A 20,206-nucleotide genomic window follows, 5' to 3' on the forward strand; every position below is an offset into this window, starting at 1 on the left:
CTACTACTTTCCTTGTGTCTTTGGTGTTCTTCATTCTCCTTTACTCCAGGTGGTTGGGACCAATTGATGCATCTTAGATGGGTGCTTGCAAGCTTTTAAGACCCCAGACGCCACTCACCAAAGTAGGATGCAGTACATTTCTTAATAAGCTTTGTTATGCCAGTAGAGCTAGATGTCCCCGGAAAGCATGGTCCTCAGACCCCTACCCCTGCTACTCTGTCCCTCAAAGAGTGTTTGATTGTATTCAGGAAACTTCTTAGCTTTGGTTTAGTCGAGTTGTGCTGACTTCCCCTGTAGTGTGTGCTGTCCTTCCCTTCACCTAAGATAATACTTATGTACTATCTAGTTAGTAAATAACCTTCCCCCTCCCTCCCCACCCTCGTAACCATCAAAGAATGTTTTCTTCTGTGTTTAAACCTTTTCTTGAGTTCTTAGAATAGTGGTCGTACACAATATTTGTCCTTCTGTGACTGACTAAATTCACTCAGCATAATGACCTCCAGCTTCCTCCATGTTATAAGATGTTTCATGGTTTCATCGTTGTTCTTTATCGTTGCGTAGTATTCCATTGTGTGGATATACCATAATTTGTTTATCCATTCGTCCGTTGATGGGCAGCTAGGTTGTTTCCATCTTTTTGCTATTGTGAACAGTGCTGCAGTGAACATGGGTGTGCATATATCTGTTTGTGTGATGGCTCTTATTTCTGTAGGGTATATTCCAAGGAGCACGATAGCTGGATCGTATGGTACTTCTATTTCTAGCTTTTTAAGGAAGTGCCAAATCGATTTTCAGAGGGTTTGTACCATTTTACATTCCCACCAACAGTGTATAAGTGTTCCAGTCTCTCCACAGCCTCTCCAGCATTTATTATTTTGTGTTTTTGGATTAATGCTAGCCTTGTTGGAGTGAGATGATACCGCATTGTAGTTTTGATCTGAGTTTCTCTAATGGCTAATGATCGTGAGCTTTTCTTCATGTGTCTGTTTGCTGCCTGAGTATCTTATTTGGCGAAGTGTCTGTTCATATGCTTTGCCCATTTTTTAATTGGGTTATTTGTCTTTTTGTTGTTAAGGTTTTGCAGTATCTTGTAGATTTTAGAGATTAGACATTAATTGGCATTTGTCGTAGTTAAAAATTTTTTCCCAGTCTGTAGGTTGTCTTTTGACTCTTTTGGTAAAGTCTTTTGATGAGCATACGTGTTTGATTTTTAGGAGCTCCCAGTTATCTAGTCTCTCTTCTGGTGCTTGTGCATTGTTACTTATGGTTTGTGATGTGTTTATGCCATGTATTAGGGCTCCTAGCGTTGTCGCTATTTTTTCTTCCATGATCTTTATCGGTTTTGATTTTATATTTAAGTCTTTGATCCATTTTGAGTTAGTTTCTGTGCGTGGTGTGAGGTATGAGTCTTGTTTCAGTTTTTTTGCAGATGCATATCTGGTTATGCCAACACCATTTGTTAAAGAGACTGTCTTTTTCCCAGTTAACGGACTTTGGGCCTTTTTCTAATATCAGCTGCTCATAGGTGGATGAATTTATGTCTGGATTCTCCTTTCTGTTCCGTTGGTCTGTGTATCTGTTGTTGTACCAGTACCAGGCTGTTTTGACTACCATGGAGGTATAATAGGTTCTAAAATCAGGTAGTGTGAAGCCTCCCACGTGGTTCTTCTTCTTGAGTAATGCTTTACTTATTTGGGGCCTCTTCCCTTTCCTTATGAGGTTGGTGATTTGTTTCTCCATCTCATTAAAAAATGCTGATAGAATTTGGATCGGGATTGCATTGTATCTGTGGATTGCTTTGGGTAGAATTGAGCAAGGTACGTTTTTCTGCTTATGCAGGTCTCTTGTTTTCTTGCAGTTGTGTCTTGTAGTTTTCATTGTATAGGTCTTTTATGTCTCTGGTTAGATTTATTCCTAAGTATTTTACCTTCTTGGGGGCTTGTAAATGGTGTTGATTTGGTGATTTCCTCTTCGAGGTTCTCTTTGTTGGTGTAAAGGAATCCAACTGATTTTTGTATGTTTATCTTGTATCTTGAAACTCTGTTGAAATCTTCTATTAGTTCCAGTAGTTTTCTTGTGGATTCTTTGGGGTTTACTGTGTGTAAGATCATATCATCTGCCAATAGAGGTAGTTTGACTTCTTTTCTGCCAATTTGGATGCCCTTTATTTCTTTTTCTAGCCTAATTGTCTGGTTCTCATTCTCAAGGGGAATGCTTTCAAAGTCTCTCCATTTAGGATGATGTTGGCTGTTGGCTTTGTATGAATGCCCTTAATTATATTGAGGAATTTCCCTTCTATTCCTGTTTTGTTGAGAGTTTTTATCATGAATCAGTGTTGGACTTTGTCAAATGCCTTTTCTGCATTGCTTGATAAGATCATGTGGTTCTTGTCTTTTGTTTTATTAATGTAATGGATTACATTGATTGATTTTCTAATGTTGAACCATTTGTGCATACCTGGTATAAATCCCACTTGATCATGGTGAATTATTTTTTTGATATGTTGCTGAATTGTATTGGCTAGAATTTTGATGAGGATTTTTGCCTCAATATGAGGATTTTTGCCTCAATGTTCATAAGGGGTATTGGTCTGTAATTTCCTTTTTTTTTTTGGTGTCTTTACCTCGTTTTGGTATCAGGGTTATGCTGGGTTCATAGAATGAGTTTGGGAGTATTTCATCCTTTACTATGCTCTGAAATACCTTTGGTAATAGTGTTGTTAACTCTTCTCTGAAAGTTTGGGAGAATTCTGCAGTGAAACTGTCCAGGCCAGGGCTTTTTTCTGTTGGGAGTTTTTAAATTACCTTTTCAGTCTCTTCTTTTGTTACAGGTTTATTTAGTTGTTCTACTTCTGTTTGTGTTAGTTTAGGTAGGTAGTGAGCTTATAGAAATTTGTCCATTTCTTCTAGGTTTTCAAATTTGTTAGGGTACAGTTTTTCATAGTATTCTGTTATAGTTCTTTTAATTTCAGTTGGGTCTGTTGTGATATCACCCATCTCATTTCTTATACGAGTTATCTGCTTCCTCTCCTGGTTTTCTTTTGTCAGTTTGGCCAGTGGTTTATCAGTTTTGTTAATCTTTTCAAAGAACCAGCTTTTGGTCTTGTTAACTCTTTCAATTATTTTTCTATTCTCTATTTCATTTAATTCTGCTCTAATTCTTATTATTTCCTTTCTTCTGGCACCTGAGGGCTTTTTCTGCTGCTCTCTATTTGTTCCAGTTGTAGGGTTAATGTTTTGATTTTGGACCTTTCTTCTTTTTGGATGTGTGCATTTATTGCTATAAACTGACCTCTGAGCGCTGGTTTTGCTGTGTCCCAAAGGTTCTGGTAGGATGTGTTTTCATTCTCGTTTCATTCTATGAATTTCTTTATTCCATCCTTAATTTCTTCTATAACCCAGTAGTTTTTGAGCAAGGTGTTGTTCAGTTTCCGTGTGTTTGATTTTTTTTCCTTGCTTTTTCTATTATTGTACTTTTATGGCTCTATGGTCAGAAAAGATGCTTTGTAATATTTCAGTGCTTTGGATTTTGTTAAGGCTTGCTTTATGGCCTAATATGTGGTGTATTCTGGAGAATGTTCCGTGTGCGTTGGAAAAGAAAGTATACTTGGTTTCTCTTGGGTGGAGTGTTCTGTATAGGTTTATGAGATCAAGTTGGATGATTGTAGCATTTAGCTCTTCTGTGTCTTTGGTGAGCTTCTTTCTGGATGTTCTGTCCTTCACCGAAAGTTGTGTGTTGAAGTCTCCTACTACTATTGTGGAGCTGTCTGTCTCTCTTTTCAGTGCTGTTAGAGTTTGTTTTATGTATTTTGGAGCCCTGTTGTTGGGTGTGTAAATTTTTATTATTGTTATGGCCTCCTGGTGTATTGACCCTTTCATCATTATATAGTATCCTTCCTTACCCTTTGTGGTGGATTTTGCTTTAAAGTCTATTTTGTCAGAGATTAATATTGCCACTCCTGCTCTTTTTTGAATGTTGTTTGCTTGATATATTTTGTCCATCCTTTGAGTTTTGGTTTGTTTGTGTCTTTAAGTGTAAGGTATGTCTCTTGTCGGCAGCATATAGACGGATCGTGTTTTTTTATCCAATCTGCCACTCTCTGTGTCTTTATTGGTGCATTTAGTCTGTTTACATTCAGCATAATTATTGATAGGTATAAGTTTATTGCTGTCATTTGGATGTCTTTTTTTGTGTGTTGTTCACAGTTTCTTTGTTCCACTTAATTTTCTGTGTTGTATCATTTTTCTTTATGTATTTTCTTTTCATCTTTTTCATTGTTGTTGATTTTCTGTTTGATGAGTCTTTTATTTTTCTAGTTTTTTATTTTGACTTGTAGGATTGTTAATTTCCTTTGTCGTTACCTTAATGTTTACCCCTATTTTTCTAAGTTTATACCAGTCTTTTATTTCTTTATATCGCCTTGACTTCCTCTCCACATGAGAAATCTATGTCTCCATTTTTTAAATCCTTCTTTTTTGTTTTAATGTTGTCATCTTTTACATATTGACATCTGTTTCCCTATTTTCAGTGTTTTAGCTTTGATTTCCTTTTGTGACTTCCCTATCTAGGTTGATATCTGTTTGCTCTGTCCTGTGTTCTTGTTATCTGATGTTCCTGATTTTCTAACCGGAGAACTCCCTTTAGTATTTGTTGTAATTTTGGTTTGATTTTTGCAAATTCCCTAACCTTCTGTTTATCTGCAAATTCCCTAATGTTGCCATCATATTTGAGAGACAGTTTTGCTGGATGTATAATTCTTGGCTGGCAGTTTTTTTCTTTCAAGGCTTTATGTATGTCATCCCATTGCCTTCTTGCCTGCATGGTTTCTGCTGAGTAGTTCGAGCTTTTTCTTACTGACTGTCCTCTGTAGATGACTTTTCGTTGATCCCTAGCCGCTCTTAAAATTCTCTCTTTATCTTTGGTTTTGGCAAGTTTGATTATAATATGTCTTGGTGACTTGCTTTTGGGATCTACCTTATGTGGGGTTCGATGAGCGTCTTGGATAGATATCGTCTCATCTTTCACGATATCAGGGAAGTTTTCTGCCAGCAAATCTTCAACAATTCTCTGCATTTTCTGTTATCCCCTCCTGTTCTGGTACTCCAATAACTCGTAGGTTATTCTCTTGATTGAGTCCCACATAATTCTTAAGGTTTCTTCATTTTTTAAAATCATTTTATCTGATTTTTCCTCAAATAAGTTGGTGTCAAGTGCTTTATCTTCAATCTGACTAATTTTGACCTCCATTGCCTTAGTTCTGCTCCTGTGACTTTCTATTGAGTTGTCTAATTCTGAAATTTCATTGTTAATCTTCTGGATTTCTGATTGCTGTCTCTCTATGGATTCTTGCAGCCTGTTAAAATTTGTCATTATGCTCTTCTCTAATCTTTTTGATTTCCTCTTTTGTGTGTTCTGCGTTTTGCTTGATTTCCTTCCTAATTTCTTGAAGAGTTCGGTATATTAATCTTTTGTTTTCTGCCTCCAGTAATTCCAAGAAATTTTCCTCCTCTGGAAAATTTGTAGATTCTTTATTTTGGGAGCTTGCTGAAGCCATCATGGATTTCCTCTTTATGTGGTTTGATATTGACTGTTATCTCCGAGCCATCAATAAGTTATTAATATTTATTTTATGTTTTCTTACTGTTTCCTAGCTTCTTGTTTTGTTTTGATTTGCCCAAATAGGCTGCTCGTATGAGCTAGTTTGATTATTGGCACCTTTGAAGCTCTAATATCCTGTGACCAGGTGGTTAGATCTGATACTAGGTATGTGAGCTCAAGAGTCTGCCCACTCCTCCTGTATGGATTCAGCTCAGGTGCCCAGGTAGATAGCCACCAAGTGTGTGGTGTAGGCTCTCACTTACAGTCCTAGACAGGCATGGGTGATGGGTGTAGGCACAGGCATCTGGCTGCAGCAGGGGGACACACACTGAGCAATGCAGGAAGCTGACAGCCGCCCCCGAGCGTCCAGGAGGAAGGCGTGTCTCTGTTCCCTAGAGAGTGTAGGTGAGTGAGTTTTGCAGCCGGACTATGAGCCCCTAATGCTGTTGGCTGTAAGGACTGGGGGGCACCTCTTATTTTTGGGCCCCTATTGCAGGTGGCTAGGTGGCGTGTCTGGAGCCACCAGTCCTCAGGTCCGTGACGTGGGTAGGTGAAGACTCTGCTTAATGGGCAGAGCAGTGTCAGATGTCAAGAACCTGCCACTTCACAGCTGAAACAGTTGAAGTTAGACTTCTGGTATATACTCTGTTGTACTGTGGTAATGAGGGCCTACACTGTTGAGATGGGCCCACACAAGTTTATTCCAGGGGAAACGCACTCAGAGTCCATGGATCTCTTATGCCTGTGCCTAGGCAAAGGAGCTGTTCCTGGCTTATCGGTGCTGGCAGTTTATTTTTTCCTCTGTTTGTTGATTTGTTCACTCTCCAAGGCAGGGAGAATGTCTCCGGCAGTGTGACGGATCCTACTTCCAGCCCAGGGAACTTGGCAATTGCTGAAGCCGGTCCAGGACCCAGTGCAGAACAGGGAGCGGGGAGGTAAATGGGAGAGAGGTTTTTCCCTAAGGGAGGTGTTTTTGATCTTCGTGGTTGGCCATATGTGGTTACTTATCTTTCGCAGATCCAGGGCTGCTTCTCACAGGGCTGGTTCTGGGTGGCCGTGTAGACTCTCTGGCGCTGGGTCTCTCCTGGTGCAGAAAATGAACCTCCTGAGCACCGCCACTTGCCTGCCTCACCGCTCACCCCCGAGCTGCTCAGGCCTGAAGGTCTCAGGCTCTTGCTGGGTCAGGTCTGGCAACTCCTCGCTGCTTCCGAACCGTCTCTCCCTCCCACTGCCACTCAGTCCGGTTCCTCAACACTGGCTTTGATGTTCAGTGCTTGTAGATTGCTATATATAGTCAATTCACTTGCCATCTTGACCATGCCTCCCAGTCAACAGATATTGAGTGTGCATTCTCTGTGCTATGCTAGATACTGGATGTACTGAAATGAATTAACAGTTCACATTTGAGACTTAGATGTTAATCACTATTAGCTCTACTATTACTTTTTTGGAAAAAGGAAAGTTTTTTAGCCTTGAGGAATAATTTTAAAGTCTGTTTTCTGGGGATCCCTTTACAGAAATTCAGAAGCTTCTTTGATAAAGAGTTGGTACTATGTAAATTCTTTTGAACGTAAGATTTTTCAACAACATCCTTTCAAATAAATGTTTTCTGAATTCAGAGTATTGTTATACTGGTTTCCTTTTAACAAATAAGGTCTAAATTTAATATTTGGAAGGCAGACAGTTGTATTTTAGCCATTACATTGTAAGTACTTCTTTTTTTTTAATTAAGGAAGCAAACTTTTGCTTTTTTTTTAATTCAACAAATGTCTTTTGAGCACTTGTTAATGTGCAGGGATCTCATCCAAGTTGGAGATATAACAGTAAACAAAAGAGACAATGTTCTTACCCTCCTGATGCCTGCCTTCTAATTAGGGGAGATAGAAAAACCAGAAATTTAATTCTGAATTCTTGTGACTGTAGTGTGGTCTGAGGATCAGCAGCATTGGAGTCACCTGACAGCTTGTTGGAAATATGATAGGTAATAAGTTCTCCCACCCCTTGACCTTCTAAATTAGGATCGTCATTTTAACAAGATCCTTAGGTCATTTATATGCACATTAGAATTTGAGAAGCACTGTTCTATAAAGAAAAGTAGAGTGGTATGAATTTGGAAAAGGTGCCACCACTGGGGACCCATGGCTTGGCAAGTTAATGACACCTTTGTGAGTATCAAAGAAAAGGCATCCCTTTGAGGGTGGGGTCAGGAACAGCCTTGTTATCAGCACATAGGTCCTGGCAAGTGGATCTTGGGCTGGATGTCAGCCTCTACTCACCTCCTCAGCTAGATACCTTGTGCAGTGAACAGCCTCCACAGCCATTCATAGCAGACCTGTATCACACGTAGAAGAATATATAAAATGTATCTGAAGAATAGAATAACATGAACACTTTCATTCCCACTATACAGGGCAATCTGGACAGGTTGCCCATAATGCCAGGTGCCCAGGTTGCTATGTATTTTGTGCTTCTAAGCTTACCATGGTCTACCTCAAAGTTTTTGTAAATTGAACTTAAAAAATATTAGTTACCCTTGAAGTTACTTAAATACTTTTTTTGATTTTGTTTTGATTTTAAAGCATTTGTTTCTTTTTTGTGATTAATAAATAGAATATTAGGAGGATGTTTAAATCTTCCTGTTTGCCTTTCTCAATTGATAGCCCCCCGTGTAACCGCCCTCCTGATTTTTGTGTTTGTCTTCCCTTGCTTTTCTTTATCGTTTTGTCACTTAGTGTTGTATCTTACAAAATTTAGGATTTAATTTTTCAGAAGCCAAGTAGCAAGCACAAACCTAGCTTTTGTGAAGAGAGAGCACAATTGCCACTTTTAGATGAAGACTTCTAGGAGAACGTAAACTGAAAAGTCTCTGGGTAGCCGCTCTTGCTTCAGCTTCACTGGCAGTTTACATGAATCCTGTGAGGAAGGCAGTGGGCAAGGTCGTTAGTGAGTCCAGGGAAACATGGCTCAACCTACGCAGGACGTCAGGCAGGGCAGAAGTATGGGCTGGATGCTGGGTATTGGGCAGGAATATGGTTAGAGGGGGGGTGTTATATATTTTTTGCTTCTAAGCTTCCCATGGTCTACCTCAAACTATTTGGAATAGGTCAAAGCAGAATGCTTTGTAAGGTGAGATGAGGGACCTCACGTGGCGTGGAATGGGGGCGTGGAGGAGAGAGTGGGAACTTTATCAATACATAGTCCAAATGATCAAGTACATTTGAGAATTTGTTCAGGCTCACTTGGGCAGTGTGTCCTCATGTCAATAAATGGTACAGAGGCAGTGGGGATCTTGGTGATAAGAGCCTTCAACATGCCTGGCTGCAGTCTGGATAGGTTGCCCTCAATGCCAGGTGCCCAGGAGTCTTCCTGGGAGCTCTCTTTGATGCCATGTTATGGATGTGCATTGCCTCTCTCTCTGCTGCATCTCATGTTTTCTGTATCCCATGGCATCATCTTTTTTTGCTTACTTTGTCTTTTGGTGTAGAGCACACATTCTAGTAACTTCTTTTGAAAGAGTGCATGAGAAGTAAATTTTTAATCTTTTATTCTGAAAAATGTTTTATATTCCTTACCACACTTGTTTAAGTATATGGTTAGAGGCTTGGGAGTCATTTTTTCAACAGCTTTTGAAGGCAGTTGCTGTTAAAGTCCAAAGCCATATAAATGGAACTTGCTGGGTTTTGTTATTTTGCCTTTTTTTTCGGGGGCGGGGAGAGGAATAAAAAGTAGGCATTTTTGAGGCTTTGGGTCATCAGTATTAACATTTTTGGTTTGTTATGATTTAACAGATGTTACATTTTAAGAACAAAATGAGGAAAAATAAATGAAACCGTCTTGCACATTTGACTCTGAGTGAGTGAACTTAATATAATGATAAATCTTCAGGGTAACATTGTTTAAGCACATGTTTGAGATCAAATGTCAGTATTATTGTCTGAATATTTTTGCCTGTGTGTGTGAATGAATTAAATTGTTAACATCCTCTTTTTCCATTCAGTACTGGCTGCTCTATCCCCGTGCCCTAATGTAACTGTATTAATTGTGTGTAGTGTATTCTTAAATGTTTTCTTAAGTACTACTACCTATGTCAGTGTTTTAAGACTGTTTTTGTTTTACAAATGCTTGAATACATGACAAGGGTTTCATATAAGCACACTAGGTCATATTTCTGTTTTTTTGTTTTTTTTAAACAATTGTTTATTATGGAAAATTTCAAACATATAACAGAGTGGAAAGAATAGTATAATAAATTTCCATGCACCCATTACCCATCTTCAACAGTTATCAACGTTTTTTTAATGTATGTTTTTTGGTAAAGAAACCAGGTTCTTTGGATTTGACTGATTAATTCTTTATGCTGTTCTTTGACTTGTTCCTCTAAATCTTGTATATCCTGTAAACTAGTTGTTAGATCTGGAGGCTTGATTAGATTCAGGCTCAATTTTATTTTGGCAGCAGTACCCCTTCTAAGTGGTTCTGTGTACTTCCTATTGCATCATATCAGGGCACACACATAGTCTGGTTATCCTACTGTTGGTGAAATTAAAATTGCTCAATGAGTCCAGCTCTCGTCAGTCTGATCCTTTATAGTGTTTCTTATTAACCTTTTACCTAATGGTTTTAGCAGCCATTCGGCACATATTTGTTAGAATTGAAAGTGGTTATTTTCTTATACCTCTCACTTATTTCTCCCTCAGTAATAAATCATATTAACAAATGAAGGGATTTCATTTAGTAATCAGAGCTTGATGAATGAACTTGCTTATATCCCAAGAAGGTCCCTGGGTGGTGCGAATGATTTGCTCTACTCTGCTAACTGAAAGGTTGGTGATTTGAATCCACCCAGTGGCACCGTGAAAGAAAGACCTGGCAATCTGCTTCTGTAAGATTACAGCCAAGAAAACCCAATGGAGGGCAGTTCTACTTTAAAGGACTTGAGGTTTCCAGGAGTCGGATTCGACTCAGTGGCAACAGGACATCCCAAGTAATTTGAAATTTAGAGTGAATTTGATTTACATAAAATTTGTAGTCTTTTTTTTAAGCTAGTCAGATGCTTTTTTCTGTTCTCTAAAAATACAAACTTAGATTGCTTTACATTACATTACATTTTTAAAACGAATCATGTAGAATCTGACTATATTAGAATCAAAACGAATTTTTTTTTTTGCTAAAGGTTACATATTCCACTTTAGAGTGTTAAAAACTATTGCTTTGTAAAGTTACACAGTGGTTAATTGTGCAAAAATCATCAAGTAAAGTAAGGCAATGATGAACTCTAAATTCAGGATGTAATTACCTCTGTTGGGAGGTAGGAGGATGGGATTAGGGAGAGGTACAGGGGACTTGAAAAGTACTGCTAATATTCTTTTTCTTAGGCTGAGTAGTAAGTACATGGATGTTCATTTTATTTTTTTGTTATTAAAGTTTACACCCCATGTTTTTATAATATGTAATTTATTTCAAAATTAATAAGAATAAATGGCCTCATTTTCTAAAAGAATATAAAGTATTTCTGAAGATACTCATTACATCGTAAACATTAAAAGTTTTTATCTCCACAAAAATGCCAAAAAGTATCTAGCTTACAAAACTACTTCTTTAATATAGGATAAAAAAAGAAAAGGTAATTGTGTATCTTATTTGAGGCAATAGCCCGTTTTTTAAGTTCGTGCTTTTAAAATTATATTTAACATGAGCCTGTCCTTCTAAGTATGGAGTGGATATATGTGGCTGACTGTAAGTGTTAGGATGGAGAAAGGTGATCTGAATTGCATGTGTGCAGCTTTCCACTCTTAGTTGTAGAATATCCAACTTTAATGCTCATTTGTTTGTCATTTTTGTGGACTTAAATGTAGGCCTTTAAGCAATGGCGTCCCAGTATTTTTTATATCGAATGGGTTTAGGAATCAGACTCATTGAATGTGGGGCCTAGAGACTGTGTTTGAATTTCTATTGTAGACATGCTGATTTAGCTTAGATGGCCTGTTTGGGGGCAACTGAGGGATTCTGCTGTAGGAGCAAAAACAACTCAGGTCCTCTTTGAGCATTGCCACTGATTTAAGAGCCTTGTCTTGTCCACTCTTAGCTGACCAAAGGGCAGGTTTATCTTGAATCATTTTGGGTATTTGGTCAAAAATTTTAAATTTTGTATAGAATAATGGGTTTAGACGAAAACACTATTCTAAAAAGAAACCCTTTAATAATATAAAGTATTAAATTTTGTATACAATTACACGTTTTCTGACAGTCTGTTACTGTAACTGCTAAGCCTCCCAATTTAAAATTTCCTCAGGTGGTTTAGAAGTTACCTTGTAATTCTTACAAAATATGTCTCTAATAATAATTTAATTATATATAGAAGTAACATGTATCTGGCAAATAATTAATTTTCATGATCCTGTTACACAGGATGATAGGTGAAATGATTTTTAAGATTGAAATACAATAATTAAAAGAGGTAACCTCCCCCTCCCTAAAAAATTATTTTCTCACAACATTCTGTTAGGTAACTGAAATCCAGGACTGGAGTGCATCAAGCCCACACAGCGCAGCATATGTTCTTTGGGATAATGGTGCTAAGAACCTTTACAGAGTTGGCTTTGAGGGCATGGTAAGTAGTGAAAAACCACAACAGATGAAAATGTTGGATGACTGAAAGGAGGGTAATAAGAATAGCCCTTATTGTATTCTTTTATCTTGTGACTTCTCCTTCTGCCAGTTGCATGCCTCAGGAAGTCTGTTGTGAATACAGCTTGTGAATCATGAATATTCAACCGGAAGGAAACCTGTAAAGTGAGGATTTAATAAACTTTCAAGACCTTTACATTTTTACCATGTCTGTTTAAACTATTTAACAGTAAATATAATTTTTCCCTCAGTTAATGTTTGAGTACCTTAAATATATATATACATATTTATATATTCATTGTATAGAGACGATCTCTTACAATGTTAAGGGGTTTATTTACTAAAATCCATCAGAAAGATTTAGAGTTATCTGTAAGGCCACTTCATGGCATGGACCCTGAGGACAGTATAATAATGAAGTTTTATGGTATATTTGTATTCAGTGCTCTGGTATCTGATAAAAGTATAAATTACAATAAGATTTTTTCCCCATATTTTTTAAATGAAATGTTGATAGTTTATAATGATTGATGTAGGAACATCTTGAATTACTTCAGAGCTTAGGAGAATAATGGATGTTTATTCAATGGATTATCCTATATTTCTGCACTCATGGACCATCATTCAAATATTGACCTCAGCTGTTTAATATACAGGGTATAATTAAACATTATATTATGTAATGCCAAAACATTAATACTTTTCATATTCTTTTCCATCTTGAATATGTTCTCTATTCAAAGATTTTTTTAAATCTCATTTTTTCTCTACTGTTTTGTACTCCTAATTAGGAGGGGAGAAAATACCCCACTGTCCCCTTGCCTTAATTTATTCTGTTTACATGTAAAAGCCAGCCACGTGAAGTCAAATACTTTACTTGCCGATTTTTATAATTGTAAATAGCGTCAGTTGTCATTTTTTAACTATTATCTTCATGCCTTTGTTTTTAAATTGTGGATTTTTGTAGGATTCTGACTATTGCTTCAGATGAAGCCTCGAGTGCTAAATGTATTCAGGAACTTCATAATGAGTAGTTTGTATAGATTGATCACATTCTTTTTTGATGGCTGAGTAGTACTCCATCAAATGGCTATACCATTATTTATTTAATCTGATTTTTGTTGGATATCTGGTTTTTGTTTTTTCTTTTACTGTTGCATAAAGTATTGCAGTAAACATTGTGGGCACATGTCTTTGCACACTTATGGGTATATGTTCTCAGGATAGATTCCGAGAAGTGCAATTGTTGGGTTAGAGTATCACATTAAAACAATTTGACCCCATGTCTCTTTGGCCAGGATTGAGGTAAATGTGATGCTCTAGCAGCAAAGGAAGCTATAAAAGAGAGTTGGGTTTTGTGTGTGTGTATATGTGTTTTATATATGTGTAAAGGAACTCCTTTCCTTAATAGAGTAAGTATATACTGATCACCCTTCCTTAATAGAATGTAATACATACTGATACCTACTTATATGCCAGGTATCTGTTGCTGCTGAGTTGATACCAACTCATAGCAACCCTATGAGTTGAACTGCCCCATAGGGTTTCCAAGGCTGTATTCTTTATGGAAGCAGACTGCCGCATCTTTCTCCCATGGAGCCACTGGGTGGGTTTTGTCCGCTGACCTTTCAGCTCCGGGAGCAGTGACACTACCAGAACCAAAAACCCATTGTTGTTGAGTTGATTCCAACTCATAGTGACCCTATAAGACAGAGTAGAACAGCCCCATAGGGTTTCCAGGGAGTGGCTGATGGATTCAAACTGCCAACGTTTTGGTTAGCAACCGAATTCTTAACCACTGTACCACCAGGGCTCCTTATATGCCAGGTTCTGTTAAGTAAATCTACCTGTAAATTTTCACAGTAACCCCCAAGGTTGCTCTTCTAAGTTCACATTTTCTTTACTTTTTTTTTTTTTTTTAATACCACTGCTGCCTCCCCATTCAGATTCTTAAATAGTAATTTGTTTTCTTATAAAAGCTAGGTAGGAAGGAACTTGAATTAACCAAGTTATAGTAAAGTAAGGACTAAAAAGGACTAGAAGAATTAACTGGACGAGAAATCAAAAGACTGGATTTGGCTCCATCCATTTCTACTTTCAGTATATTTAATTTTGGATCATTTATTTTACTTCTTGTCTTCATTTCCTTATTTATAAAATAAGTTAATACCTGCCTTGTATATCTCATAAAATCGGGAAGTTAAATGAGTTAAAATTTTTTTTTTTTTGTATAAGTATCTTTAAAATTGAATGTGTTCTGCACATTTTAAATACTAGGTATTTGTTGTAATCTGCCTTTAGTGTGTATTTTTAAAAATGTTAAAATGTTAAAGATTCAGGCATTTTATTTTTGAACATTTTGAATGAAGATTCTATAGCAGAATCTTGGTCAAAAGGGGGAAAATGCAGAACAGAATTTAAAATTCTCAAAGACTCTAGACTTGCTGGAGCCCTGGGGACTGGATAAACCCCTGATACTAGTGCACTGAGATAATCTTTAAACCTTAAACCAAAAATATCCCCTGAAGTCTTCTTAAAACCAAACAATAATTTAGCTTAACTAGTAAAGAATGTCTGCCCTGAGCATTATGCTCTTTTAAGAACTATCTATATGGATTCAGATTGACAGTGGCAACTTGAAAGGTTAGATAGGAAGCTTAGGGACCAGTGAGTTTATGTTAATGGTGGAGGAACAATTCAGAAAAGGAGGGTGAGAATGGTTGTACAACTTGAAGGATGTAATCTGTGTCACTGAATTGTACATATAGAAATTGTTGAGTTAGAATGTGTTCTGCTGTGTAAATTCTCAACATGCAGGCATTTTAATTTTGAGCTTTAAATAGAAGCTAAAAGTAAATAAAATATGATGTATTTGAAAATCAGGTTTATAGTTTCTGACAGGTGTGTTTGAAAACAGTGTTTAATGTGACTGTTAACCCATAGCTACTCATGAGTTGTTGAAGGTGTGTTCTGAATTAACATTTTTGCCTATTTCAGGTATTGAGCCATAGTTGAAATTTTCATGGATAATTTTTCTGGTTTCTTTTCTTCCTCTTAGTCTGATCTGAAGTGTGTCCAGGATGCCAAAGGAGGTTCTTTCTACAGAGATCACTGCCCTGTTCTAGGTGAGTTAGCAGACTAAAGAAAATTACTAAGTCATGGATCAGAGCAGATAGAATCACTGAAAATGTTTAAATTGAACTTAAAAAATATCAGTTGCCATTGAAGTTACTTACATTTTTAATTTTATTTTGACTTCAAAGTATTAGTTCCTTTTTTGTGATTTATTGAGATGCAGAAAGAGTTGTAATGTCTTGAGAATTGATAAGCCATTTATATGCCGTATACTTGAGAGTTTTATCTTTCAGCTATAAACTTACACTATTGAAAAATTTGGGTTAGTTTGCATCAGTATTATGTTTCATATGCTATTGAGAGTAGGGTTAGATAATTCAGGCTTCTAAATTCATTAGACTTTCTGTAGAATTGCCTTCTAAATAAAGAACAACTCCAAGACTAACGTGATATAGTAAAGATAATTTCATGTGTTGTTAAAATTTAAAAAAAAGCAAGAAAACTATAACTATCTTCATTTTGTAGATTCTTTATTGTTGCCAGGAGGAACGTTTACCACACTCTTCTTATGAAACCTGTAGTCTCTGAATGCTTTCCGTTCTCATGTGAAATGTACATGACTGTTTCCAAGTCATTTGACTTGTGTTTTTGCCAAAAAGTGCTGTTTTCTTGCAGTGTACCCTGATTTTTTTTTTTTAAAGGCGAATGTCGAAGAAATACATATGTTTATTAGATCCCCATTTCTACTGCTTTCAGAAACTTTCTTGTTTTGTGTCTTGCCTTCAAAAGAAAAGTGCAGAATCAACATGCACATTTTGGATCACTCAGCATAGTGTCTTATGATTATGAATCCTTTGTCGCAAAACTAGCTTTTGAAAATAAGCTAGGGAATGGGCTTTGGAATATTTAGAAGTGTTCTTTAGACAAAAATCAAAAGAACCTTTGTTAAAAAATAGTACTAAGCACTTCAGAGAAAAAATAATTTCATGGTTCTCTTTCATGTTCTCTAGTTATTATGACTCAGATGCAGTGATAGTCATCAAGCCATCCCAGCAGAAATGTTAATGTTTTCAACACCCAGAACTTTGTGTTCTGACATGGGCTTGCATAGGCTTTTGTGGATTCTACTCCTGTTCAGTCTTTGTTGTAAATCATCATATTATTTTGATTTTTGAGTTTGATGTTTGTTTTCTTTCTTCCCTTTTTTTTTTTTTAAGCTTACTAGTTCTAGAATCTCCTGCTTACAATGTATTTTCAAAGCATTTTAAAATTACATGGTAGCAAAAAGAAAATATCTAGAGCTTGTTCTTATTTAAAAATAATGTGATTTTATGTTGTTGCTGTGCCTTTTTTTCTTCAACTTCCTCTGCAATTACAGGTGAGCAAAATGGTAACAGGAATCCTGGTGGATTACAGATTGGTGACCTGGTAAATATAGATCTTGACCTAGAAATTGTGCAGTCTTTGCAGCACGGCCATGGAGGATGGACTGATGGCATGTTTGAGACTTTAACTACAACTGGAACCGTTTGTGGCATTGATGAAGATCATGACATTGTAGTACAGTATCCAAGTGGCAATAGGTTGGTGATATTTCTCAATGTTAGATAATGGCAGATAGAATTAGTATATAGAGATTTAAAGAAGGCAAATAATGTGATGTAACCAAAGGCTCATTAAAGCTAGCTCTTAGGTAAAAATCAAGACTTTGTTGGTAAGGTGAAACAAATGGTAAGAACTTGTATATATGTGTGAATTCATATGCGAATATTTATGATACATTGTATTATACTCTTTTTTTCCTTCGGGGAGTAGAATACATTATATCAGTGTTCTCTGCTTATATAGCTGAAAAGGTCTGTGTTCATAATGGACCATATCAATCTACTGTGACTGTAAAGGATAAAAGTCGAACAACTCTGCCCATATTCCCAGTGTCATCTCTTGATAACATAGCTCTCCCTTGCCACAGACATGTATGCATTTCCTCACATCTGTTCCTTTGCATATGTCGCTTCCTCCATCTAGAATTCCCTTTCCTCCTTTCCTCCCTCCTTCTCTGGATTGACTCCTCTGCATCTTAGAAATACTGAGCTCATACGCTTTGGGAACTTTCTCTGTCCTCTCACGCAAATTGGTGTGTGCATATGCTATTTGTTTAAGTCTCTATGTATTATCTATTAACATAGTTATTTATCTGATCCTCCAGATTATGAGTTTCTCGAAGTCTTCGCCCCTAGGGGCCAAAATATATCCCATTTTTTAAATTTGTTTACAGTATTTTAAAGAAAAAGCAATCATTGAATTAAATATTTCTCTGAGCTTTATTATTGACATGTTCATAAAGAAAGTAACGCTTTGAGGAAGATTTTTTACATGGAATGAGAAAAATTAACATCAGGTTGCTTACAAAAGTATAGAATTGACTGCAGTTGGCTCTAATTGGGTTTAAATCTAAAGCATACACATGATCATCTCAATAGATGCAGAAAAACATTTGACAAAATCCAACACCCTTAAAATCCAGCAAACTAGGAATAGAAGGGAACTTCCTCAGCCTGATCAAGGGTTATCTATGAAAAACTTATTGCTAATATCATACTTAATGGTGAAAGCTTTTACCATTACCTGAACGTTTTCCCCCTAAGATCAGGAACAAGTTAGGGATGTTTACTGTCTTCGCTTTTATCCAACATATCTAGAGGTCCCAGCCAGGCAGTTGGGCAAGAAGAATAAATAGAAGGAAGAAGTAAAGGAAAGGAAGAAGTAAAAGTATCTCTAGTCACAGATGCCATGATTTTATAGATAGAAAAACTGAAGGAATCCACAAAACCACTATTAGAACTAATAAACGAGTTTAGCAAGGTTGCAGGATACAAGATCAATATACAAAAATCAGTTGTATTTCTGTACACTAGCAATAAACAATCTGAAAATGAAATTAAGAGAACAATTTCATTTACAATAACATCAAAAATAAATAATACTTAGGGAAAATTTAACAAAAGATGTGAAAGCTATAAAACATATGTTGAAAGAAATTAAGAAATACCTAAGTAAATGGAAAGATATCGCTTTTTCATGGATCAGAAGATTTAATCTTGTTAAGATGGCAATACACCCCAAACTAATCTACAGATTTAATATAATCCTTATTAAAATCACAGTGCCTTTTTTTGTTTTGCAGAAATTTGACAAACTGATCCTAAAATTCATATGAAAATTCAAGAGACCCAGAATAGCCAAAACAATCTTGAAAAAGACAAAGTTGAAGGACTCAACACTTCCTGGTTTCAAAACTTACCACAAAGCTACAATAATTGAGACAGTGTTATACAGACATAAGAATAGGCACATAGGTCAGTGGAATAGAATTGAGAATCCAGAAATAAACCCTCACATTTATTTATTATTAGTTTTAAAATTTTTTATTGTGCGTTACAGTGGAAGTTTACAGAACAAATTAGTTTCCCATTTGATAGTTTGTATATAAAATGTTCCATGATATTTGTTGCATTCCCCACAATGTATCAGCACTCTCCCCATTTCTGCCCTGGGTTCCTGTTTCCTTTCATCTGGATTTTCTAGCCCTTTCTGCCTTCTCATTGTTGCTTTTGGGCAAATGTTGTCCTTCTGATCTCGTGTAATTGATTGTTCTAAGGAACATGTTCCTCACAGTATTGTTTATTTTATGGGTCTGTCTGTTTTTTGGCTGAAAGCGGTCTCTGGGAATGACTTCAATTCCAAGTCAGAAGAGTGTTTTAGTGCTGTAGTTTTGGGGGTTTCTCCAGTCTCTGTCAGATCAATAAGTCTGATCTTTTTTGTGAATTCGATTTTTTGTTCTACATTTTTCTCCCGCTCTGTACTGGACCCTCTGTTGTGATCCCAGTCAGAGCGGTTGGTAGTGGTAGCTGGGCACCATCTAGTTCTGGTCTTGGAATAGTGTAGGCTGTGACTCATGTGATCCATTAGACTTTTACACTAATTGTCCCTTGAGTCTTTGGTTTTCTTCATTCTCCTTTGCTCTGGATAGGAAGAGACCAATAGTTTTATCTTAGATGGCTGCTTGCAAGCTTTTAAGACCCCACACGCTACCCACCAAAATAGGATGCGGAACATTGTCTTTATGAACTGTGTTGTGCCAGTTGACAAAGATGTCCCCCAAGTCTGTGGTCCTTCATCTTTGAGCCTAGGAACTTTGTCCCACGAGGTGTTTGGTTATATCTAAGAAGTTCCATGATGGCGCCCCTTGTGTGCTCTGTTGTTCATATTAATATACATGCAGCATCTGCAATTATGTATGTAGACATATCCACAACCAAACCTATATCTGCAGGTGGGTGCGCTTCCTTACACTCTCTCACTCATATAACATACTGTCTACCTATGTATCCATTTGTAAATTATTGCTTATTAATGCTATTTTTGCAGGATTGTCTATGTTACAGTAATTACTATTAAAAAACAAAACAAAACAAAAAAAATTATCAAACCCATTGCTGTCGAGTCAGTTCTGACTCATAGGGACCCTACAGGACAGAGTAGAACTGCCCCATAGGGTTTCCAAGGAGCGGCTGCTGGATTTGAACTGCCGAACTTTTGGTTAGCAGCCGAGCTCTTAACCACTTTTACGTTCCTCTCAGTGTCTTCCTTTGCCTTGATCATATTATGCTGACTTCCCCAATATTGTGTGTTGCCTTTCCCTTCACCAGCAGTAACACATGTCTTCTGCCTAGCTAGTAATTTTCCCTCCCTTCCCCTCCCATCCCTGGTAACCACTAAGGAATTTTTTTCTTTTTTCTGTGTGTTAAACTTTTCTTGTTTTTTTTTATAATAGTGATCTCATACAATATTTTCCTTTTCTGATTGACTTATTTCCCTCAGCATAATGTCCTCTAAATTCATC

The 20,206-nt window shown here is 36.8% G+C and overlaps 1 protein-coding gene across 2 annotated transcripts in view; it reads left to right on the forward strand.

Moving 5' to 3' along the window:
* MIB1 (MIB E3 ubiquitin protein ligase 1) overlaps positions 1-20,206 on the forward strand; it is a 145,924-nt gene that overhangs the window by 32,423 nt on the left and 93,295 nt on the right. Inside the window, exons 4-6 of one of the 2 annotated variants that reach the window (XM_004387921.3) lie at positions 12,104-12,208; positions 15,284-15,350; positions 16,679-16,883. In XM_004387921.3, the coding sequence (XP_004387978.1) occupies positions 12,104-12,208; positions 15,284-15,350; positions 16,679-16,883 (377 nt within the window). The remainder of the gene's footprint in view (positions 1-12,103; positions 12,209-15,283; positions 15,351-16,678; positions 16,884-20,206) is intronic. The other variant, XM_023742053.1, reaches the window with a different exon arrangement.

Source organism: Trichechus manatus, unplaced genomic scaffold (assembly GCF_000243295.1).
Source record: "Trichechus manatus latirostris isolate Lorelei unplaced genomic scaffold, TriManLat1.0 scaffold00199, whole genome shotgun sequence".
Lineage (NCBI taxonomy): Eukaryota > Metazoa > Chordata > Mammalia > Sirenia > Trichechidae > Trichechus > Trichechus manatus.